Raw genomic sequence first — 25826 nt, 5'->3', positions numbered from 1 at the left:
CGTCTCCCCGCGCACCCGCGGCCCCGGAAGCGGCCTGGGGCTCCGCCCCTGAGGTTTAGGGGAGGGCGGGGCGCCGGGGAGGCCTGGGTCCGTTAGGGACGGGCGCTGTCCGGGGTCAGGGGTCTGTAGCGGGGACCCCAGGGGGGCTGACACTGCCCGCCCGGGCGTTAAACCCCAGGCAACCAAGGCGTGTCAGTCTCAGCGGGACTCTCCGACTCCTTTGCTTTTATCCCTTTGCATCCTGTGTTGAACCCTCACCGATTCCTAAGCTCTGGAACCGCCGTTCCCTGACCTGGGAACCCCTCCTACTCGGACCTTCCCTGTCTTCTTCTCTTCCATAAGACGGAGATCAACAAGTGAAAAGAAAACAGATACTTATTAATACAGATACATCCTAAGAAATGGGAGAGACCCAGGCAAACTGAATACTTCCCGGAAATAGCCTGAGTCTCCCCCTCCAATCCAACTCTTCCTGAAGACCAAAGACGCTGGGGTTGGGGTCGGTTTGGGGCTAGCACTTGAGTCAAGAATGGGGTGTTACACGGATTCAAGTCCATGCTGTCCCCACTAATAAGAGTTTATGGCGGTTTAGACCCTCTCCTCCCCCATGCTGTGCCCGCTAATGAAGAGTTTCTGGAGGTTACGACCTGCTCCTCCCGCTTAGTGAAGATTTCCCTTCTCAAACACAACTGTCTCTTGTAAAAGTGAAACTCCTGCTTGGTTTTCTGAGCTTGTCCTACGTACATCTGTTGTTTCTTAAAAATAACCGGCCTAAAATAATCCTTATTCCAAAAGGACATATTTTGGGTGAGAGTTTTGCTCCTTTTTCAGTAGGGAAATGTTGAATTTTATATTTAAACGCCAAAAACTATCTAAAATTAATGTACTTTTTACACTCCTGTAATACATGAGAAGTCTCATTCCTCAATATTCTTACCAAAATTTGGTGTGATCGGGGTATTTTAATTTTAGTCATTCTAGAACATATTAAGTACTTTCTCACTACAAAATACAGTCTACTTAAACTGGCTAAAAGGCAGACATGAAGGGGGTAGGGGCACTTCCACCAGTATTTACATTCGGCTGGATGCCTACATTCTACACATTCCATCCAGTGTAAGCTGTACTTTCAGGAGGTGGGGAGAGAGGGCATACATAACAGACCAGCCAACTTACTGTATTTTCTTCATTAACCCTGGTCTGGTTTCTTCCTTTCTGTATAATAGTTTCTATGCCTATTTTTAAATAATTGTGCATCTTACCCCCCTTTTAGGAGGTCTTATACTCTATCTTTTGTTTTTAACCTAGAAATTTCAGTACAAATTTAAAAGCAAATTAGAGTGTAATTTTATATCTGTAACATCTCTTAACATTAATCTAACTGCATTCGCCTGAAAATAAAAATTGATAAGTATTTTTTTTAACTTTAAAAACACATGAGTACATCTTAAGCAAGCAGCACAATGTCACAAACTGAATACATTTTATCCATCCCTGAGTGAGGAGAGAAAATGTTGCCAGCCCCCCAATGCTGACTTGTGCCCTTCCTGGTCACTAACCCCGGGTAAACAGTAACGTGGCTTCAAACGGTATTGATCACTTATCTGGTCCTTCATATAAATGGTAACTACAGAGTGAAATGTACATTTGCCTTTTTCTATTCTACATGTCATTTGTGAATTTCTTTAACATCACATGTTGGGAGTCATTTTAACAATAGTTCCACTATGTTAATTCTAAAATTGAGTTGAACAGGATTCCATCATGTGAATATCTAACAATTCAATCATTCCACTCTTGATGCACATGTGGGGAGTTTTCGCTCCGGTGCTATTATGAAAATGACTGCAATGTAAATTTTAGAACTTGTGTTTTGATGACACTTTTACAAATTTCTCTTGGTGCTTATCTAGTCATGAATTTCATGGGTCATAGGCTTACGCCTCTTCAGCTTCCATCAATCCTTCCAAATATTCCTCAAATGTTTGTACCATTTTTCACAGCCATCACTACTTGTATGAGATTCTGTACTTATCCACATTCTCCAGGGGAGGTGAAGGTAGGGAGTGTCAGTGACACAAGCAGCCCTGACATCTGCCGTCAGTAGGTGAGTGAAGACAAAGGTCATTCGCCTCTACCCTGAGGACAGTGTTGTCACTCCATAGGTGACATCAGCCTCTATCACCCTGGCTAGAAGGTTCCTTTATTGCCAGTAGGTAAGGCGGATCACAGATTCAGTCCTTTTTTCCAGTTAAATTTCATGGGAATTATGCGAGCAGATGTGCAATCACTCCAGCAGTAAGGAAAAATTAACTTTTGTTTTTTTTCACTGCCAGCCCCATCACAAAGGGGGTCTGACCACTCAAAAGACTTCTAGAGTATCTGGGCCCTTTGCCTGTGTACCCAATAGAAACTGCCCTCCAATTATCACAACAATGTAAACTGTATATTATCACAGTATTACATTTATTTTACCCCTCTCATAGAGTCCTAAGTCCATTATAAAGAACCCACATTATAAGCAAGTAGTGAGACCAAGACAGATGGGACTTCTGCCCCAGTAATAAACAGGAAATGATAATGGTGTTTGTAAATGAAATGTATGCATTTATCATGTACAGACACACAGTTGAATCTTATCAATTGATAAAGAGAAGTTCAGGGACTCTGCAGTATAAAACTGTGTGTCCTGAAACAATGTAACCATTATGGAGAAATATTTGGGGTTTTTCATCTGACAAATGAATAGTTCCAGATCTTAACTAAGAATGAGATTACAGGAGACATTCCATCAAAAAAGAGCCCATGAGGTGGTGGTGAAGCTGCACTGTGCATAGAACACCCACATCCCACAACTGTACATGCACCCAAAGGTGCAGACACACACAGCATGGATACACTCTCTTAAGTGCTCAATCACATACTCAAAGCCTGTGCACGCCCACTCGCAGTCACACACTCACCACATACATATTCATGCTTACATTCACACATGGCCATGACACACACTCACAATGACTGAGCCCACAGTCACACTCAGGCTCATAAACAATCACCGGGAATGAGCACATCTCAATAAGGTGCGCATATACGGAAAAAGAGTGCCGTATAGTCCTCTGGATGCCTAGCTGCAGAGGCCCCTCCATCTTTCACACTGCATCTGCACTGCAACGGCCCACACGGAAACTGTTTCCAACATGCTGGACATAAAAATTGCCATGAGCACGACATGAGCTGAGGCACATGGCCCAGAACTTGTCATGTTTGCACAAGTGACAGTACGTACGTAATACAGCACAGCATGCAAGATAGCACAGTGAAAAGGGGCCAGAGGATTGAGGGGAACTCCAGTGGGCCTGGGGCCCGGGGTAACAGACAGCACAGAGGGTCCCAAGAGTTGCTCTAACAAATTTCCATCAATACAAGTGGCTTTAGCAACAATGCAAATGTATTCTCTCATGGTTATGGAATGGAGAACTCTAAAATCGAGGTGATGGCAGGACATGCCCTATCCGAAGGTCTCAGGGTAATCTCCTCCCTCTTTCTAACTTCCATAGTTTCCAGCTGTCCCTGGTCTTCCCTCACTGGTAGACTCATTGCTCTAATCTTTACTTCCACATCACAAGCAGTTCTCTGGACATATTTCAGATGTCCAGATCTGCCTGTTCCTAGAGGGACCATCACCACCGGTTCAGGGTCCATTCTGTAAACTGTGACACCACTTTAATTTGATCACATCTGCTAAGACCCTCTCTCCAAGTAAAGGTCAATGTGTGGGTAACAGGGGTTAGGATTTGTGCATATTTGAGACACACAATTCATCCCACAACAGGCAAAATGTAGCTACACTTTAGCGGGGTGAGTGCTTGCAAGGCCTACTAAGAGTGCAAGTACGGGAGACAGCCTGTGTTGAGAGGACAGTGGAATGCAGGAGATAATGGAGACGGGGAGTGTGATGGTTTTCCTTCACATATATAAATAGGGTTATGCAACAGTAAAAAGAGTTATAATTCCTTTTGGGTTCTCAGACCAGATGCTAATGTGTGGCGGGGGAAGGGTTGGGGGGATCTTCCCACACACATAACATTCCCAAACCCCAGGAGGGTGTCCTAGATCCCAACTAAATCCTGATGCTGCCTGACCAGGGATAGCACCGATCCCCCAGGTGAAGGGCTCTGACCCACAGTACTGACCTCTGACCCCGACTCCAGACGCTGATCACAAGCCCCAGGCAGGTTGTGAGCTTCTGACCCACTGACTACAGACTGGAGGCTCCCACAACCTCCACCTTAGGTTCAATTAATTCAGTAGAACTGCTCACAGAACTCAGGAAAACTCATTTACCTGTTTCATAAAGGGTATCCTAAAGGACACAAGTTAACAGCCAGATGAAGAGATGCATAGGCCAAGGTCCCAAATAAAGGAGCTTCTATCCTCATGGAGACTGAGGCCTGGCTCGGTGGCACCTGGAGGTGGTCTGGCTCCCTGAGCACAGAACCTGTCAGACTGAGCAGGATCCAAGAGTGACAAGCTCTTCTCAGGGGTTTTTGTGAGGGTTTCATGCCATGGCTCCGCCTGACTAAATCACTGGCCACTGGCAGGTCCACCCTCCAGCCCCCGCCCTTGGGTGGGGGTCCAGAAGTCTCATTAACATGACCAGACACCCATTTCACTTTTCAGACTTGTCGCTGTTTCCAGGAACTGTGGATGAAGATGAAATAAACCTGAGAAATATGTATCAGTGACCAAATACATATTCTTTTAACTCATTATTACTACAGCAAGTCAACCAGCAGAGGCGGCCAGGAGGCAAGCCTGGGTAGAAGACAGATCACAATGCCTCGGAGTTCAGAGAACGTAAGGGTGCGAGGGAAATAACTATTGTGTCCTGAGAGGAAGGGTGGGACGTAACAGATGCAGGGCGATAAAGTGGGGAGCGGGTGAGGAAGGGAACCAGGGAGGACACGGCATGAGGGATAAAAAGGCCAGGAAGAGAGGGTCAGGGACTGTAGGGTTTGGGGTGCGGCTGCAGGGATGCTGTGGACAGACACTCTGGTGGGTGCATTTGAGGAGGACTGGGCATTGAGGACACAAGAAATGGACTAGTCACTGGAATGTGTGGGTATCAGGGTCAGGGAGAAGGAGCGGTTGGACAGGGGGGCTGCAGAGCTCATGGAAGGCGGGAAGGGGTGGGCTGGGAGTGCTGGTGCTGGGGGACAGGCCTTTCACAGGGACGGAGGGCCAACGTGCACAGGACGGACATGGAGGACTAACAGTCTAAGAAAGTCACTGGACGGAGAGTGAGGTCTAGCGCATCTTACATGCCTGGACAGCGTGGGAAAGGCCACAGGTCCCAAGATCGCTGTCTGGCAGTTCTTTCCGTGTCGTGTTGTGGACAATAGGCCGTTTCTCATCGGATGGCTGATTGACCTTTCCCTCGTCCTGAAGAGAAGCTCCTGGCCTCTGCTGAGATAGCAGGCCCACTGCAACCCTCACTGATGCTGGCCACAGGCTCCACGGGTTGCGCCTGACAGGCCTTTTCACTTTTTCAGGATGGATGACCTTAAATTCTACAGATTTTGATATTTTGCTTCCCTTTTGATGGCCAAGTACATATTTAAAATGTTTTTATGTTTTAGAGTAACTTTCAACAGAAATCTCTCCATTAAACCGTTAAGACATATCCTCAGGTAAGGATTCAACTTCATTGCTCAGGTCTATCTGCCCAAACTGCTAGGACAGGGACACAGTTGCAGTGAATGCCTGCCATTGGAACAGTGAACACACTTCAAGTTTCCCGAATGTGGTCACTTCTGCCTGACTCCCCATCAGAATGACCCTCACTGCCAACTTCCAACATGCTCGTCATATCCACCGGTATTCAGTAAGAGGGCTGGGCCTTCTGAGAGCTCTCACCAGCCTGGTTTTACGGCGATGCAGGCTTTCTCTAGGATGCATGTCCAACTCCCCCTCCTGCCACAAGGCCTCCACCCACTGAAGAGTTCCAAGGCTGCATCCGTACTTCTGGGTTTTATTTTGTTTAAAGGCTTAACCTCACTTCTGAAGACTAGTTTTTGTCTTAGCCTGTTAAGGCTATGAAAAACAAATTACCAGAAACCAGGCAGTTCCTAAACAGAAATGTGTTCCTAGTCCTTCCCATTCATTGCAGTTACTGTCCACCAACATGTAAGATGCTAGTCATTACTTGTCTTCTCCATACTGTACTGCCTTCCCCGTGACCTACCTATATGGTGATGGTGAATTACAGGGCCTCTTGATTCCCATCTTCACTCCTCCACACCCTCCCCAACCCCACCCCTTTGGTAACCACTAGTCCCTTCTCGGAGTCTGTGAGTCTGCCGCTGTTTTGTTCCTTCAGATTTGTTTCATTTTTATACTGTACATATGAGTGAAGTTATTTGGTACTTGTCTTTCTCCACTTGGCTAATTTTTCAGAACATGATAACCTGTAGAGTAGAATTCCTGGGTTAAGTGGCATTTCTATTTTTAGTTTTTTGAGGAACCTCTATATAGCTTCCCAACTGTTGGACCAACTTACAATCCCACCAGCAGTATAGGAGGGTTCCCCTTTCTCTGCACCCTCACCAGCATTTATTTGTCTTTTGGAGGGTGGCCATCCTAACTAGTGTGGTGATACCTCCCTGTGGCTTTAATTTCCATTCCCGATGATTGGCAATGTGGAGCATCTTTTCATGTGCCTGTTGGCCATTTTTATTTCTTTAAAGAAGTGTTTGTTCAAACCCTCCCCGTCAGTTGTTCTTTGGGTGTTGAGACATGTCAGTTCTTTATACATCTTCAATGTTAATCCTTTATTATATGAGTCATTTACAAATAACCAGGGAATAGTTTACTTGGTTCACATTAGTTGCCCTTTCCTTACATACCCAATGAGCCAACTCCACTTGAGTTGTGTCCACTGACATTTCTAAATTCCACTGGCAACTTTTACCTTTAGTAACTGATTGCTTTGCTGATCTTTCATACAACTAATGACTAGGTAGCCACCCACGCATTAAAGTTTCCTTACCTCCCACCCTTTCAGTCTTCCTCTTCAAAAAACAGATTTCTATTAGCCTGGGCTGGTCTAGAAAATCCCACTACGGTGAAAGCAAATGAGATGGGATAGCTTAACGCCCTTCAGGTTCCCAGACGGAATACCAATGGGTGTGTGGGGCACAGTGAGGTCTTCCCCCCCAGACAGCACCAAGCTGTTCTTGAACACCTGCACAGTGTCTAACAGTTCTGATGCTGCCTGTATGGATCAGCTCCAGGTTAGACAGGTGAAGGGCTCCGTCCTACAAGACTGCCCTCCACTGCGTATGCCAGTCACAAGACCCAGGCAGTTACATGTGCTTCTGACCTACTAAGTATGGGTTGGAGGTTCCCATGAACTTCAGCTAGGGTTCGATTAATTTCCTATAGTGGCTCACAACTCAGGAAAATACACTTAATAGTTTAATAAAGGCTATTGTAAAAGAAACAGGTTACAGCCAGTTGAAGCAACGCATAGGGCAACATCTCATATTAACAAGCTCTGTCCTTGTGGGGGTTAGGGCCTAGCACGGTGGCACGTGGAGGGATTCTGGTTCCCCGAGAACAGAAGCTCTAAATCGGAAGCAGTATCTCAGAGTGATAAGCTCTTTTTGTGTTTTTGAGAGGGCTTCACTGACTGACAACATTAATGGATGTTAGTTGGTATAACCTCTAGCTGGTACCACTGGGTGGGTCCAAAAGTCTTAACATGACATGACACCGATGTCACCTTTAAGACTGCAGTAGTTTTAGGAACTGTGATGAAGACTAAATGTGGCGAAAATGGAACTTTCTGACCAGATTCCACACTGGCTTATCATATCATAAAGGTATCAATGGCACAGTTACTGGACTTTTGATTGCTTTTCCTGTACATCACGCAGTTGAGCAGACAACCAAAAGAGGGCTGAAGCATGTCCTTGCAGCCTATGGCAGACTGTGGGTGACTGAGACTGATAAAGGCACCCACTTCATGGAACATGAATTACAAGAATGGGCGCAACAATTAGGGATAAGGTAGAATATTCATGTGCCATATAACCCTATCAGGGCGGGCATGATAAAGAACAATAGGTATGTTAAAACCTAGCATGAAAAATCCTCAACAACATATTTGCAAACTGCATTCAAAAACACATCAAAAAGATCACCCATCATGATAAAGTGGGATTCATTCCAGGGATGCAAGGATGGTAAAATAGTACAAAATCCATTATAATCTACCAACATCAACAAAAAGAACAAAAATCACATGATCATGTCAATAGATGCTGAAAAAGCATTTGACAGAATTCAACACCTTTCATGATAAAAACTCAAAAAAAAAATGGGTATAAAGGGTACAAACCTTAATGTAATAAAGGCCATATACGACAAACCAACAGCTATCATCATACTTAACAGCAAAAAAGCTGAAAGTTTTTTCCTCTAAGATTAGGAACAAGACAAGGATAACCACTTTCACCACTTTTATTCAACATAGTACTGGAGGTCCTAGACATGGCAATTAGACAACAGAGAGAAAGAAAAGGCTTCCAAACTGGTAAGGAAGAAGGTAAACTGTCACTGTTTGCAGATGACATTATATTATACATAGAAAATCCTAAAGAATCAACCAAAAAAACTATTAGAACAACTGAATTCAGCAAAGTTGCAGGACACAGAATGCAGGATATTGCATTTCTATATATTAACAATGAATTAGCAGAAAAAAAATTTGGAAAACTCCATTTACAAATGCATCCGAAAGAAAGGAATACCTAGGAATAAACCTAAGGAGGTGAAAGATCTCTACTCAGAAAACTACAAGACACTCGTGTGAGAATTTAGACACCAAAGGTAAAGACACCCTGAGCTCAAGAATCAGAAGAATATTGTCAAAATAGCCATCCTGCCTAAAGCCATTTACAGATTCAATGCTATCCCTATCAAAATACCATCAGCATTCTTCAACAAACTAGAACAAATAGTTCTAAAATTGATATGGAACCAAAAAAGACTCCGAATCGCCAGAGCAATCCTGAGAAGGAAGACTAAAGCTGGGGGGATTATGTTTCCCAACTTCAAGCTCTACTACAAAGCCACAGTAATCAAGACAATTTGGTATTGGAACAAGGACAGACCCATAGATCAGTGGGACAGAATAAGAGCTCAGATATAAACCCACACATACATAGCCAGTGTGATAAAGGGGCCATGATACACAATGAGGGAAAGAGAGCCTCTTCAACAACCAGTCTTGGCAAAGCTGGACAGCTACAGCGAGAGAATGAAACTGGATTATTGTGTGACATACACAGAAGTAAACTCAGTATGGATCAAACACCTGAATGTAAGTCACGAAACCGTAAGACTCAGAAAAAAAAATAGGCAAAAGTCTCTTGAATATAAATATGAGCAACTTTTACCTGAACACCTCTCAGGCAAGGGAAACAAAAGCAAAATGAACAAACGGGACTACATCAAACTAAAAAGCTTCTGTACAGCAGATACCATAGCAGAACAAAAAGGCATCCTACATGCTGGAAGAATATACTCTTGTTAATAGCTAAGTTGAAAATAAAATTGAGAGCTGGGTAAGGGCTTGATGCTGGACCAAACTTGAATTTGGATCAACCTGAGCTATGGGCCATCACCCTCAAAACCATCTGGAAAGGGGAAACCTGTCAAAAAACAGGAAGTACATCTAAGACCTCTGGTCACAAAAACGTTAATACAGGAGGAAGTGAAACCAGGGGATATAGTGCAAAGGAAATAGCTCATTTTGTAGATCAGCATCGCCAGCTTCCTGAAGAACTTTTGCTAAAGTGGATTGTGAGAATGACCAGTTTGAGGGCTCTATCTTTGGTTTCAAATGTTTCAGACCAGAGAGCATATTTGGACTGATACAGGACCCACAGGTCACTATTGGACAATCACCAATGGGAACAGCCAACCTGGTGAAATGGATAAAAGCCAGAATAAGGTCTGTTTATCCTGTGAAGTGGGTTTGCCTGACTCCCCGTATAAATGCGAAATACCACACCCCAGATGAAGCGGCTGACATGCTTTGAACGCTGGCCATGTGGGATTGGCTTTATGACAATCAAGATACTCACCCACTGCATATTCCTGTCACTCAGGTTATGGTGATGCTGTGATTGAGGGGGCCCATTACATGGAACCCCTGTAATGTTACTGCTGGAAAATAAAAAATGTTCCAGACACCTTGTTATCTCAGCTTCCCTGGATGCTTCTTACTGGTATCAAGAGCATTAACATAATTAAGAATGCTTGCTCCACACCTGGGTATATGCTTAATCCCATCTATAAGACTAACTGAAGGAAATCTGTATTTGAGTGGAGACTTGAAAAAAAGCAAACCATGTCTGAAGTATAAAAGGCAGTCATGCACTTGACACGTTTGGTCCCCTATGATCACCACTCACAAATGATTCTGGAAGTATCTGCCACCCAAACCCATGCAGGTTGGAGCTTATTAAAAAGCCTATAATCCCCAGACAGCAGCAACCATTGGGATTTTGGACAAGAATTTTCCCAAATGCTGCTGCCCGTACATGCTACCTCAGAGACAGTTACTAGCACGCTATTGGGCATTAATTCAGACTGCCTGACTGAAGGACGTAAAGTAATCTTGGAGCCTGACATATCCACAATGTCTTGGGTGATGTCAGAGAAATGCTCTAATAAGGCAGGCAGTGCTCGGAAGAGTTCCATAAAGAAATGGAAATGGTTCATACAGGATGGGGCTGCTGGGGGAATGCAAGGAGGCCCACACCAAGCGCATGAGCGAGCGGGCAGCCTCTTTCCCTCCAGGACTGACGACGGAGCCCCCTGATGTGATGGCAGAACCAGTACTACATGGGCCGTGCCCTGAACAGCTTTCGGCGGAACAGCAGAGCTGCTTGGTTTACAGATGGCAGTTCCAAGAAGAAAGGACAGTATCATTTGGAAAGCTGCCCTAAGACCAGCAAATGGCAAGACTGGTTGAGAAAGAAAAAATCAGCTCAGTGGGCTGGACTGCATGCTGTTCCTGGCTGTGAATGAAGAATTTAACACGATAAAAGTCTCTATGTTTAGATATTTACTGACCCACACTGTGGCTAGTAGGTTGGTTATGTGGTCAGATCAATGGTCAAGAGAAAACTGGACTATTGAAGAACACCCACGTGGGGCAGAGCCGTATAGAAATCAGCCTGGGAATTTAAGGGGCACTTAAATTAGGACAATGCCCATCACAAAAAACCCCCTCCAGGATCAGGCGGCTGGAAGTGGACCGCTGGGTGCGCTCCCATGAGGTGCCCAACAGGGTCCACGAGATGAGTGGGCATGGAGGAGCTGAAGGGGTGCAGACACAGCTGAATCTACACCCTGACAGGCACAGAATGCCAACAAGAACTGCTCCAAGTGTCAGTGAGAAAAGACAAAGACTGTAGTTGGCTACAAGGCAAACTCTCCAGAGGAACGTTTGTGGTGAACAACAACAAGCAAAGCTGAAGGAACAACACAGCGGCACCCTCACAGACCCCGAGGAGGGACTAGCGGTTACCAAAGGGAGGGGTGGGGAGGCTGGGTGGGGAGGGAGAGAAGGGGATTGAGGGGTACTGTTTAGTACACATGGTGTGGGGGGGTTCACGGGGAAGACAGTGTAGCACACAGAAGGCAAATAGCGAATCTGTGGCATCTTACTACACTGATGGACAGTGACTGCATTGGGGCATGGGGGGTACTTGAGAATATTGGTGAATGCAGTAACCACATTGTACTTCATATGAAACATTCATAAGAGTGTATATCAATAATACCCTAATACAAGAAAAAGAAATACATTTGACCCAGGAATCCCACTCCTAAGAGTTTCCCTGAAGCAAGCAAGATGCCACATTCAAAAAGACAGATGCACCCCTATATTTATTGCTGCACTATTTACAATAGCCAATATATGGAAGCAACCTAAGTGTCTATCAGTAGATGAATGGATAAAGAAGATGTGATACATATACACAATGGAATATTATTCAGGCATAAGAAGAAAACAAATCCTACCATTTGCAACAACATGGATGGAGCTAGAGGGTATTATGCTCAGTGAAATAAGCCAGGCAGAGAAAGACAAGTACCAAATGATTTCACTCATCTGTGGAGCATAAGAACAAAGCAAAAGTGAAGGAACAAAACAGCAGCCGACTCACAGAACCCAAGAATGGACTAACCAAAAGGAAAGGGACTGGTGTGTGGGAGGATGTGGGAAGGGAGGGAGAAGGGGAATAAGGTCATTACAATTAGCACACATAATGTGGCAGGGCGGCACGGGGAAGGCAGTACAGCACAGAGAAGACAAGGAGTGACTCTATAGCATCTAACTACGCTGACGGACAGTGACTGCAATGGGGTATGTGGGGGGGAATTGATAATGGGGGAAGTCTAGTAGCCATAATGTTGTTCAAGTAATTGTACATAAGTGATATCAAAATTAAAAAAAATAAACAAGATCTTACTGTTGTTTGCTCTCTTGGATCCTGCCTTTCAGTCTGAGACAGCTTCTAAGCTCGGGGAATCAGAATGTCTCCACATGCTACCATGCCAGGAGCCAAACTACATGACAGAATCTCCTTTATTTGGGACCTTACACTCTCTCTCTCTTCGTTAACTTATATCATTTATGGTATCCTTCACTAAACTGGTAAATGTACATACTTTCCTAAGTTCTGTGAGCTGCTCTAGCAAATTTATCAAAACCAAGGGGGTAGTCATGGAAACCTGCAACCTGTAGCTGGTACATCCGAAGCACAGGTGACCACCTGGAGCTTGCAACCACTGTCTGGAGTTGGCCATGGAGGTCACTATACTATCCAAAATATACCCCCTTTTTGACTGACACAAATTACCAAGTCAAGTATCTGATCGCTTTTAATTGGGGTCATTCATGTAACAAACACACTGTTTACAGTAACCTATGAAAATATTTGGCATCTTACTGCTTTCTTATGTAAATCTTTTCTGGTGAATTTAGATTTTCACTCAAGTATTCCCCCCATTTTGTACCTATAGTTTGTTTATGGCAACTGTCATATTTTTAAGGTGTGAGCACTGCTTAAAGGCTTTGCCGCATTCTTTACAATTTTAAGGTTTTACTCTTGTATCAATTTTCTGGTGGGCATTACAATTTTAAGGACTACTGAAGGATTTGCTGCATTCATTACATTTGTAAGATTTCTGTCAAGAATGAATTGCCTGATATTGTGTAAGGACTGAGTATGGGGTAAATGTTTTGTCACATTCTTTGCACTTGTCAGATTTCACTCCAGTATGGATTTTCTTGTGTTTACTCATAGTCAATCCCTACATTTCCACATTCTTTACCCTTATAAGGCTTCTTGCCCATTAAGACTTGAAGAACTAGTAAAGGATTTGCTGCATTCTTTGCATCCGTAAGGTTGCTGTCTACAATGAATTCTGTCATGTCGACTACACTGTATGCCTTACTTAGGCTTTGCCTCCTTCCTTACACTTATACACCTTCTCTCCAGTATGCACTCTCAAATGCACATCAAGTCTTGAGGAAAAAATAAAGGACTTGCCGCATTCTAGACATCTGTAAGGTCTCTGTCCAGAGTGAATTTTCTGATGCTAAATAAGTCATGAGCACTGTCGAAAGGCTTTGCTACATTCATTACACTTGTAAGGTTCCTTTCCTGTGTGAATTCTATGGTGCACAGTAAGACGTGAGGAATAAGGAAAGGATTTACTGCATTCTGTTCATTTGTAAGGTTTCTATACAGAATGAATTCTCTGATGTCGATTAAGGTGTGAGTCCCGCTTAAAGGCTTTTCCACATTCTGTACACTTGTAAGGCCTCTCTCCAGTATGAGTTCTCTGGTGCACAATAAGACTTGAGGAAGAAGCAAAGCAGCTGTTGCATTCTTTACACTTGTAAGGTTTCTCTCCTGTATGAACTCTAGAATGCACATAAAGACTTGAGGGGAAAGTAAAGGCTTTGCCACATACTTCACACTTGTAAGGCTTCTCTCCTGTATGAATTTTCTCATGCAAGCAAAGATACGAGAAACGAGTGAAGGATTTGCTGCATTCTTTACATTTGTAAGGTTTCTGTCCAGAATGACTTGTCTGATGTCTATTAAGGTGTGAGTCCCGCATAAACCCTTTTCCACATTCTTTACACTTGTAAGGCCTCTCTCCAGTATGAACTCTATAATGCAGAGAAAAACTTGAGGAGAATGTAAAGGATTTGCCACATTCTTCACACTTGTAAGGCTTCGCTCCTGTATGAACTCTCTCATGCAAAGAAAGATAGGATAAATAACTGAAGGATTTGCTGCATTCTTTACATCTGTAAGGTTTCTGTCCTGAATGACTTATCCGATGTTGAGTAAGGTGTGAGGCCCGCTTAAAGGCTTTTCCACATTCTTTACACTTGTAAGGCCTCTCTCCAGTATGAATTCTCTCATGCACAGAAAAACTTGAGAATAAAGTAAAGCCTTTGCCACATTCTTTACACTTGTAAGGCTTCTCTCCTGTATGAGTTTTCTCATGCAAGCAAAGATACGAGAAACTAGCAAAGGATTTGCTGCATTCCTTACATCTGTAAGGTTTCTGTCCTGAATGAATTACCTGATGTCGATTAACGTGTGAGGCCCGCATAAAGGCTTTTCCACATTCTTTACACTTGTAAGGCCTCTCTCCAGTATGACTTCTATGATGCACAGAACAACTTGAGGAGAAAGTAAAGGCTTTGCCACATTCTTTACACTTGTAAGGCTTCTCTCCTGTATGAATTCTCTCATGCAAAGAAAGATATGAGAAACGAGTGAAGGATTTGCTGCATTCTTTACATTTGTATGATTGCTCTTCAGTATGGATCTTCCCATGACTTTTTAAATGAGAAGACTGACTCAAGACTTTGTCACATTCTTTGCACTTGCAACTTTTCTGACCAGTGTGAATTCTTTCATGTTTAATCATTTTTGAGAAATGTTTAAAAGTTTTCCCACATTCTTTGTAAGATTTCTCTCCAACGTAGTTACACTGATGCATAATAAAATTGGACCTTTCCTTGAAGACTTGCCCACATTTGTTACATGGGTCATGGCTTACTGGAATCTGAGTTCTCTGATGTTCTCCGTGGATTGATCCTTTGTTACTGTTCGTTCCAGGTTTTGTAGATTGATGTGTTCTCTCTTGAATGTAACTACCTTCACTATCATTTAATATAGAAGAGCTGTTCCTAAAGGCCTGGTCTCTTTGATTATACATGCAAGATTCCTCCTCACTGTCTACACATTCACATTGATTAAATAATGATGGGTGGAGAGAGTCTCTCTGATGGTTATCAAAACTGTAGGCTTGAGCATGAGTGGGAATTACTTGTTCATGGAAGAATAATGATTCCTTGGTCAAGACCTTTTCAAATTCTATATATTTACATATTTTTTCTTCATTACATCTTCGGTCTTCAGCATTACATGACTGTGAATCTAATGCATTGCTGTATTTTGAAGGATTGAAACTATAATTTGTACCATGGTCTCCCTCAAGTTTGAGATTTTCCAAAATCTCCTTTGGAGAAAAGTTATGTTTCAAAACTGGATGATGGCATTTATTCACAGTAACACTGTTTTCTGCAACAGTAAGTGACTTGAACTGGGTTGTGTCCCCAGTCACCCCAGGCTGCGGGTCCCCACGGACAGGGAGGGGCTTGTCCCGGGGGCTCCTCCCGTGGGTCTGCACTCCTCCGTGACGGCCGTCCTGCCCTCCACGCTCAGCCTCCCCGTCCCTGTGTGTCCTCAGGTGTGAGTCCCCAGGGTCACAGCTCCCAGATCTTCCCAGGAGCATTCTTCGGTCTCCTATGGCATGCTGGGGTGACAAGCCTTTTTTGTAATGAGAAAAAAGTGCTGAAATATACAAAAAGAATAAATTATTGTGCAGGAATCAGGTAGATATACATTAAGTAAACCCATGTAAATATTCAAGTGCACATGTAGTGAACATTTAGTAATCTTCACAATTGTTTTATATCTTAAAGAACATTGTATATTAACTATACTTCAATTTAAACATCACTGCTGATTTAAATATATACACAGACATTGAAACTTGCAATATTGTTACATTTGTACAGAAAATACTTTTAATCCTGACATGATTTTAATACAAATCACTTAATACATTTACAATAAGAAGATACAATGTGCCATCAATAGCATTAAGTGATGAGCTGCACATATACAGGAGTAGTTTTGCTATGTGAATTTGTTCCCATCTTTAAAGAAGAGGTTGTTATAAATTTAACATGATGTATGTAATACCAAAGAAAACTCTTAAGGAAGACAGTAAAAGGGAAATGCGGAAGAAAAGAACAGATGACAGTTGAAAAATCACTAAAGATGAAGGCACTGGCTGATGACCATGTGGAATAGAAGCCTAGAAGATACACAGAAAAATTTTAACACAAAGGCAATGGACAATGTTTGCCCTCCCTTCATTAATTAAGTGTAAAGGGATTAAACTCCCATGGAATACATGGAGAGGCTGTGTGGATTAAAAAGACAGTCTGACTGCAGGCTGTCTGCAAGAGACTCACTCTAGGTCTAGAAATAGAGGCAGACAGTGAAAAAGATGGAAAATGATAGTCAATATAACCATGAGATAGAAGGTGTAGCCATTTCAGTTAAAATGGACTTAGTGAAAGACTATTACAGGAGAAAGTGACGGCCATAATGTAATGATCAACAAGACAGTGACAGAAAAATAATGAAATACTGTGTACTTCTGCATCCAGTATCAGAGCTCCTACATGAAGAAAACAAATAGTGACAGTATCAAAAAACAGGAACAAAATAAGAGGAAAATTCAATATTCCACTTTGAATAATGGATAGAACACATGGAGGAAGATCAATAAGGAGAGAAAGGACTTGAAATCAACACACGAGGGTAATTAGATACAGCAAACATACAGAATACTCACCAAATTTCAGAAAAAAATCCCTCAATGTCAAATGTCACATGATGGACAGACCACACACTCTCACGAACAAGTCTATGTATTTTAGGAAAATGTACATCTTACAAAATGTTTTCTTTAGGGGTATTTTTAGTGAAGTATAGCTGATATGCAATATTACATTGAATTCGGATGTACAACAGAGTGATCTGGCAATTATAGATATTACTCAATGCTCACTATGTTAGTTTCCATCAGTCACCAAACCAAGATGTTACAGTATTTATTGGTTATGTACCCTATTCTGTACTTCTATCCTATAACGAACTGATACTTACATGGTTGATTTACTGTGCAGAGGTAGGAAGGACATGCAACGTGGAAAGAGTCTCTTAGATAAATGGTGTTGTGACACATGGATTTACATGCAAAAGAATGAACCTAGATTATTGTTTTAAGCCATACAAAAAATAAACTGGATTAAAAGACTCAAATATATGATCTGAAACCATAAAACTCCCACAAGAGAACAGAGCAGTTAACTCTTCAACATAAACATTAGTAATTTTTTTTCTGGATATGTTACTTCCAGGCACGAGAAAATGTAAGGGAAAAAAAAAAGGGATGACTATAAGGTTTGGAACAGCCCAAGGTAGAAAGTCAACAAAATTCAAAGAAACTGTACTAGGTAGGATTATGAATTTGCAAACGACTTATCTCCTATGCGGCTAATAGCGAAACTACAAAATGAATTCATTCAAGTCAAGACTGAAAAAAGAAATAATCCAACTAGAGAATGGTCATAGGACCTGAATAACCTTTTTTTTCAAAAAAAGACACACAGATGGCCAACAGACACATGAAAAGATGCTCAACTTCACTAACCATCAGGGCTATCACCTCGTATCAGTAAGAATGACTAACACTAAAGATACAAAACATTAAGTGTTGGCAAGGATGTGGGAAAAGGGAACCCCTCTACACTTCTGGTGGAATAGTAAATAGGTGTAGCAGATACGGAGAGCAGTATGGATATTTATCAAAAACTACACAGAGAAATCACTTAATGAACATCAATTACACTACTAGGAATCTACAGGAGCGAAGAAAATGACCAAGTTAAAAAAGATACAGAGACCAGTCCTTTTATTGCAGTTTACAATAACCAAGCTATGGAAGCAACCTACGTCCATCAATAAATGAATGGATAAAGATGTGGTATATTTACAATGGAATATTACTCAGGTACAAAAAAGAAAGTAATCTTGCCATCTGAAACAGACATCTGATAGACAAAGGGTTCACTATGCTAACTAGTAATTCAGACAAAGACTAAATTGCCTGAGGATTTCATTTGTATGTGGAATATAAGAATGAAAACAGAAGTAGACCAAAGAAAGACAATGACCTGTTTGTATCCTTTTTTGGGGGTGAGGGGCACATGTATGAGTGAATTAGGGGAAGGGGATATAGAGAAGTCAAAACTTTAAATGTTAAAAAAAAAAACAGTATCATTTCTGACCACAATAGACTGAAATAAGAAATAACGGAAAGAAAAGGTGAAGTTAAAAAAAATTGTATGAGGTAAACTGCACATTTTCACACCACAAATAATCAGAGATGGCATAGCCAAAGATAATTAGAACACATCCTGAGACAAACGAAAGCAAAGACACAACATACCAAAACTTATGAGATGGAGAGAAACCAATATTCAACAGGGAAATTTATGTCGATGAGTGCTTAAACAGCAAGAACCATCTCAAATCAAACAACCTAAATTTACACAACAGGAACTACGAAAATAGTAAGTCCAAATTGGCCATAATAAATAAAATTAGGGCAGAAATACATGAAGTGGAAAATAGAAAATGAGTAGTAAGAAAAAAAATCTGCCAGTGGTTTCTTTAAAAAAGCCAATACTGAGAATCCTTATATAAATTAACAATAAACTGGAGAAGACTGAACCAAAATCAGAGGTTAAAGATGAGACAAAATAACTGATGCTAAATAAAAATGGACAATGGAGATTTAGAAAAACTGTTTATCAAAAAATTGGATACTTAGAGCAAATGAGTAAATTCCAAAAACACACAATGTGCCCAGATTGTATCTTGAAGTCATGAATATACAAATATACTAGAAATAGAGATTAAAAGCAGCCCCCAGCAGTTTCAAAAAGAGCCCTTTTGCACTGGAGACAGATTCCCTGATAATCCTACCAAACACCGACAGAAAAATTAACACCCATTCTCCCCCAAATCTTCCATAACTTAAAAGGAGGGAATATTTCCAAACCCTTTCATGTAAGGCCAAGGTGACAAAGGCACCAGAGTCAGAAAAAGACACCACCAAGAACAGAAAGTGACAGAAAACTTTTCCTAACTACAGACGCGAAATCCCTCAAGAAAGACAAGCATATAATCGGACAGCACAGTGCAGGACCATGTGACATGACAAAGTCAATCCTGACAGAATGTTTCAACATGGAAGAAAAAATAATCAGACATTATACTACAGCACATTAAAGGAATACAGGGAGAAAAATACTTAATTATCTCAACTGATGCACACAAGGCTTTTGAGAAATTCAACATTCTTTTAAGATGAAAACAGTCAACAAAGAAGGAAGAGAAGTAACCAATTGTTAAAAAGAAGTATCATAAAGGTCAGATATGTAAAGCCCAAGGCTAACATCATCCTCAACTGTGAAAACAAAGATTTTCGTTTTCATTCAGAAACAGGCAAGGATTTACTCTTTCAACACCTATATTCAACATATTGCTGAAAGCCCAAAACAGAACAATTACATAATAAAAACAAACAAAATGCACCCAATTATATACAAGGACTAGAAGTATCTCTGTTGGAAGTAGACATAATATATATATAGAAAGTTCAATACATATACACACACACAATGACTGCCAGGCCATTAAACACATTAAGCAAAGGAAATGGAAGAAAAATCCATCACTTGCCCACAAAATGAATTAAGACAATTAATCCCATTTATAAGAGAATCCAAACAAAGTCACTTAGGAATAAACTCAATCAACTACATGAAAGGCTGTTTTAATGAAAATTAATAACATTTCTGAAAAAAACTAAAGACGAGATGAATAAAGGGCAAGACATTCCATATTCAAATATTGGGAGAATTAATAGTTAAGATGGCCATTGTAGCAAAACTGGTGATCAGATGCAATGCAATCTGTATCATCTCAGTGACTGTAAACCAAAAATGGCTAGGAGACCAGAGAAGGCCACTACATAATGATAAAGAGATATACATCAAGATGATCTAAAAATTATATATATGAACCCAACATTGGAGCAACTAAATATTTAAAGCAAAATATGACATAACATTTACAAAATTAAAAAAATACAGTATTGGGGACTTGAATGCTGCACTCTCAAAGAGTGACACATCGTCCAGAGAATCATAAAGGAACCAGCAGAAGTGAACAGCACCCCAGAAACAGACTATCAAATACACACAGAACATCCCACCCAACAACAGCAGAATCTATATTCTTCCTGAAATGCAAATGGAGTATTTTCTAGGACAGACCATATGTTAGTGCACAAAACAAGTTTTGGCAAAATGAGGAAGAATGTCATACGTATTATCTTCTCTGATCAAAACAGCATGAAACTAGAAATAGAAAAGAGGAAAACTGGAATATTCTCAAACACATGGAAACTAAACAACACTCCTCAACAACCAAGGGACCAAAGAAATTAAAAGAGGAACTTACAAAATTTCTTGAGACAAAAACAGAGACTTATCAGAACTTAAGGTTGCAACAAGAGCACTTCTAAGAGGTAATTCGCAACAATGACCCTTATTAAAAGGATCCCAAATGCACAACCTAATTCTATCTCTTAAGGAACTAGAAGAAAATGAGCCCAAAGTTAGCAGGAGGAAATAATAAAGATCAAAAACAGAAATAAGTAACAGGAAGAATTAAAGTACAAGCTGTTTCTTTGTCAAGGTAAAGAATATTGAGAAGCTCTTTCTTAGACTAACAAATAAAACAGAATGGACAAAATCAACACAACTGTACATGACAAAGGAGCCTCATAATTGACATCACAGAAATTCAAGGGATGTAAAAATGCTACTAAGAACTATACACCAAAAATTAAACAACCTAGAAGAAATGGTAAAATTCTCAAAACACACAATATACAAGACTGGGTGAGGAAAAAATATAAAATGTGAATAGACTCATTACTAGCATTAGGAGATTGAATCAGTAGTTAAAAATCCCCCAAAACAGAAAACAGATGTCTTCACTGCTGAATTTCAGCAAACATATAAGAAAGACTAACAGTCCTTGCTCTTCCAAAAAACTGAAAAGAAAGTAACCCTCCAAAATTCATTCTGCCAGGCCAGCATCACCCCGACACCAAAACCAGTGAGGTATACTAAAGAATCTGCAAGCCACTTATAGCTGATCAATATGGATGCAAAATTCAATACAATACTGTTGAACTGCATCCAGTAGTTCATTAAAGGGATGATTCACCATTATCAACTGGGAATTATCTGGAATGTAAGCATAGTTCAACATGGGCAAATCAATCACTATGATAGATCCCACGAATGGAATAATGAAATAAAAAGCATCATTAGGAACATCTCAATAGATGCAGAAATAGCATTTGATAAAATTCAATGTCACTCATGATAAAAACTCTTAACAAATTAGGCCCAGAAGGAACATATCTCAACATAATAAAAGGCCATATATGCCAGGTTTCAGTAACATACTTCATGGCACAAGGTTGAAAACTTTTCCTCTAAGATTAGGAATAAATGAAGCATTCCTATTCCTGTCAGTCCTGTTCAATATACTTAATGAGTCCTAGCTATAGGAGTAAGAAATAAATATTAGATTTAGAAGGGAGGAAGTTAAAGTGTTCTCTATTTGCAGATGACATGATTTTAGAGAGAAAATCCTAAAGACTCAACCAAAGAACTCCTAGCTCTGACTGATGAATTTGGTAAAGTTGCAGGATATAAATGCAACACACAGAAACATCAATAGCATTTTTCTACAGTAACAATGAGTTTTCTGAAAAGGAAATGAATTGATCCCATTTATGACAGCACCAAAAACAATAAAATACTTAGGAATAAATTTAACTAAGGAAGTCAAAGATCTCTTCTCTGAAAACTGTAATAACAACAATTGATGAAAGAAATTGAAGACACAAATAAATGGAATAGTATTCCATGCACATGAACTGGAAAAAAATTAGTGTTGTTAAAATGCCAGTACTTACAAAATGCCATTTATATATTCAGTGCAATCCCTGAGGAAATTCCAGTTACATTTTTTACATAATTAGAAAAGACAATTGTAAAAGTCATCCAAACCAACAAAAGACCCCAAATTGCAAAAGAAATCCTGAGAAAGAAAAACTAATTAGGAGGCACCACACTCTGATTTCAAAGTGTACTTTAAAGCTAGTCATCAAACCAATACGGTATTGGCAGGGAAACAGACAAACAGACGAATGAACCCAAACCCAGAGCCCAGAAATAAATGGAACCACATTGGAACATTGGATTTGATGAGGCTGCCAGTACTATTCAATGGAGAAAAGACAATCTTCAATAAACGGTGCTGAGTACTTGGATGTTCATGTGTGAAAGAACTAAACTAGTCCTAGAGCTTATCACACCCACAACAGTTAACTTGAAATGAACTAAAACATAAATATGAGCCCTGAACAAGTAATGATACTATAACACCTTACTATGCTGATGGATAGTGACTATAATGGGGTATGTGGGGGGGGCGTGATAATAGGGGGAGTCTAGTAACCATAATGCTGTTCAAGTAATTGTACGATATCAAAATAAGTAAATACATACATACATATATACATACATAAATCAAATATGAGGCCCAAGACCATCAAACTCCTGTAAGAAAATAGGAATGATGCTCCCTGACATGGGTCTTGGTGATGACTTTTTGGGTATGACACCTAAACCACAAGCAACAGAAGCAAAAATACACAATAAGAGTACATCCCATGAAAAAGCATCTCCACAGGAAAAGAAAATTGCAACAAAGTAAAAAGACTACTGGCAAACATTCTGTCTGAGAAGCTGTCACTCTTCAAAATACATAAAGAACCCATACAACTCAATAGCAAAAAGAGAAATGACCCAATTAAAAAATAGGCAAAGGACCTGAATAGACAATTCTCCAAAAATTTAGAAGAGGCCAAAAGACCTAAGAAAAGATGCTGAACATCACCCATCACTAGGGAAATGCAGATTAACACCATAATGGGACAGCACCTCACAGCTGTCAGAATGTCACCATCAGACAGACAAGAGCTGACACAGGCTGCTATGGATGTGAAGACAGGGAGCCCCTGTTGGGACTGTAAACTCTCTGGGCCATGATGGAAAAAATAAGGATTCTTAAAAAACCAATAGAACTACACAATCATCATCCAGAAATTTTGCTTCTGGGAACCGATACAAAAAAGCCCTACTAACTCATAAACATTGGCACCAACCCCATGTTAAAAGCAGCATTATTTCCAATAGACTACACATGGAAAATATCTACAAGTCCATGAATGAAATTATGGATGAAAAAGTCGTGGTACATATATAAAATGGATTATTATTCCGTTATTTTAAAAAAAGGAAATCTTGGCATTTGCAATAAGGTGGATGGACCTTCAAGGCATTAGATATTAAGTCAAGTCAGTCAAACAAACAAATAGTATACAATCTTACTTATCCATGGAATTAATTTTAAACAGAACACAGAAAAAGAGACCAGACTTGTGGTGACAAGAGCAAAGGATAGGGGAAGAGGAAACTGGAGAAAGATGCTCAGAAATTAAAAACCTTGTAAGATAAATGAGTCTCGGGGAGGAAATGCACACATTAGTCCTACAGCTCACACTGCTGAATGACAGGAGAGTTAGAGTGACCCTGAGTGGTCACCACAAGAGGAAAGATTTTTTTTCTTTATTCTTTTCTTTGTATTATATTTATTAAAGATGAATGTTAGCTGAACATGTACTAATCACCTGGGAATATATTTCAATAAAAACCAACCTTCGGTACACCTGAAATGAACAGTGAGGTATGTCAATTATTTTTCAATTAAACTGGAAACACACACATCCCAATGGAACTGAACTGAAGGCCCAAACATAAGGCTGTGTGGAGACACTCAACTAATACTTGTCAAAAGATGCAAAATACTCAGTGAAGAAGAGTTTCTTCAATAAATGCCACATAGAAAACTAGATATTCATATGCAAAAGAATCCAACTGAAGCCCTATCTTCCCCTACTCACAAAAAAATTTATCTTGAGATGTATTAATAAACTTAATTTAAGACCTGAAACTAGACAACTTCAGAAGAAAGAGTTAGAGAATGTTCTTTGATATTGAGCTTGGCAATGACTTTTCAGATAGGGCACCAAAAGCACAAGCTTCAAAACAAGAAGGACCACGTCAAACTACTGAATCAAAAACTACCCAATAGCTAAAGAAACAATCATTAAAATGAATAGATAACCTACAGCAATTAAGAAAATATTGGGAGACCACATATCTGGATAGGGGGTTAATATAAAAAATAACGGTTTCATATAAATCTACAGGGAAAAAACTATCATTTAAAAATGGGCAAAATCCTTTTCCTAAGAGGGATGTCAAATGACCCAAAAAACACATGAAAAGATGTTCAACACTGCTAATCATCAGAGAAATGCCCATTCAACTACCATAAAAATCTCTCTTTATACGTTAGAATGTACCTATATCAGAGAGGTACAAGGACTAGTGGGGATGCATAAAGAAGAAAAGGGAGCCTGTGTGGTTTTCCAGGGACATAAACTAGAGCAGTGACACTGGGAAATCTTTCCTCTCATGGTGACCAGTCTTAGGATTTACTCTAACTGTCCTATCATGTAGCAGTGTCACAAATTAAAAACACAACTACCAGGTAATCCAGCAATTCTACTTCTGGGTATCTATCTGAAGGTGATTAAATCAGGACTGCAAAGAAATGCATGCATCCTCATATCCACTGCACTGTTGTATACATTAACACAGACCTAGAAACAAGCCAAGTGTCCATCAACGGACACATAAAATGTGACAGGCACCTCTACAAGCACATGCACACACACAATGAAATCCTATTTAGTCATCAAGGAGTGAAGTGTGCAGTTTGTCACCACATGGATAAATGTAAGTTTTTTAGGCTAACTGAAATGAGCCAGAGAAACACAAATACCGCATGATCTCACACACTTGTGGAATATTTTTTAAAAACCCCAAGAGAACAGAGAAGTAGTCGCCAGGGGCTGCGAGGGGTGGGAGGAAGGAGGTAGGGGGATATTAAAGCTGGAACAGCGTCCAAGTACTAGATGAACTACCTTCTCGGGACATAATGTTCAACAGGACCCTTTGAACTAGGACAGGAACAGTTTTACAAGTTACTGCCCATAAAATTAACAGAGCAACTGTCCACCCAACAGGAATCATAAAAACGTGTCAGAGGAGACTGAGCTAAGATGGCGACATGAGTAATACAGGGGGAATCTCCTACCAAAAACATATATATTTCTGAAAATACAACAAATACAACTCTTCCTAAAAGAGAGAACAGAAGATACAGGACAACAGCCAGACCACATCCACACCTGCGAGAAGCCAGCACCTCGCACAGGGGGTAAGACACAACCCCAGGCCCAGCAGGACCTGAGTGCCCCTCACCCCAGCTCCCGGCGGAAGGAGAAGGTTCAGA

General features: G+C 40.7%; 1 protein-coding gene across 1 annotated transcript in view; it reads right to left on the bottom strand.

Annotated features, from left to right (window-relative positions):
• Positions 1 to 13661: 13661 nt before the first annotated feature.
• Positions 13662 to 25826, bottom strand: part of LOC140847153 (uncharacterized) — a 31043-nt gene continuing 18878 nt past the window's right edge. Inside the window, exon 3 of the mRNA XM_073226427.1 lies at positions 13662 to 15965. Within this exon, the coding sequence (XP_073082528.1) occupies positions 13828 to 15965 (2138 nt within the window). The 3' untranslated portion in view covers positions 13662 to 13827. The remainder of the gene's footprint in view (positions 15966 to 25826) is intronic.

The sequence above is a fragment of the Manis javanica genome, chromosome 17 (genome assembly GCF_040802235.1).
Source record: "Manis javanica isolate MJ-LG chromosome 17, MJ_LKY, whole genome shotgun sequence".
NCBI lineage: Eukaryota > Metazoa > Chordata > Mammalia > Pholidota > Manidae > Manis > Manis javanica.
The sequence above is the reverse complement of the archived record's forward strand: the minus strand, read 5'-3'. Positions and strand labels throughout refer to the sequence as shown.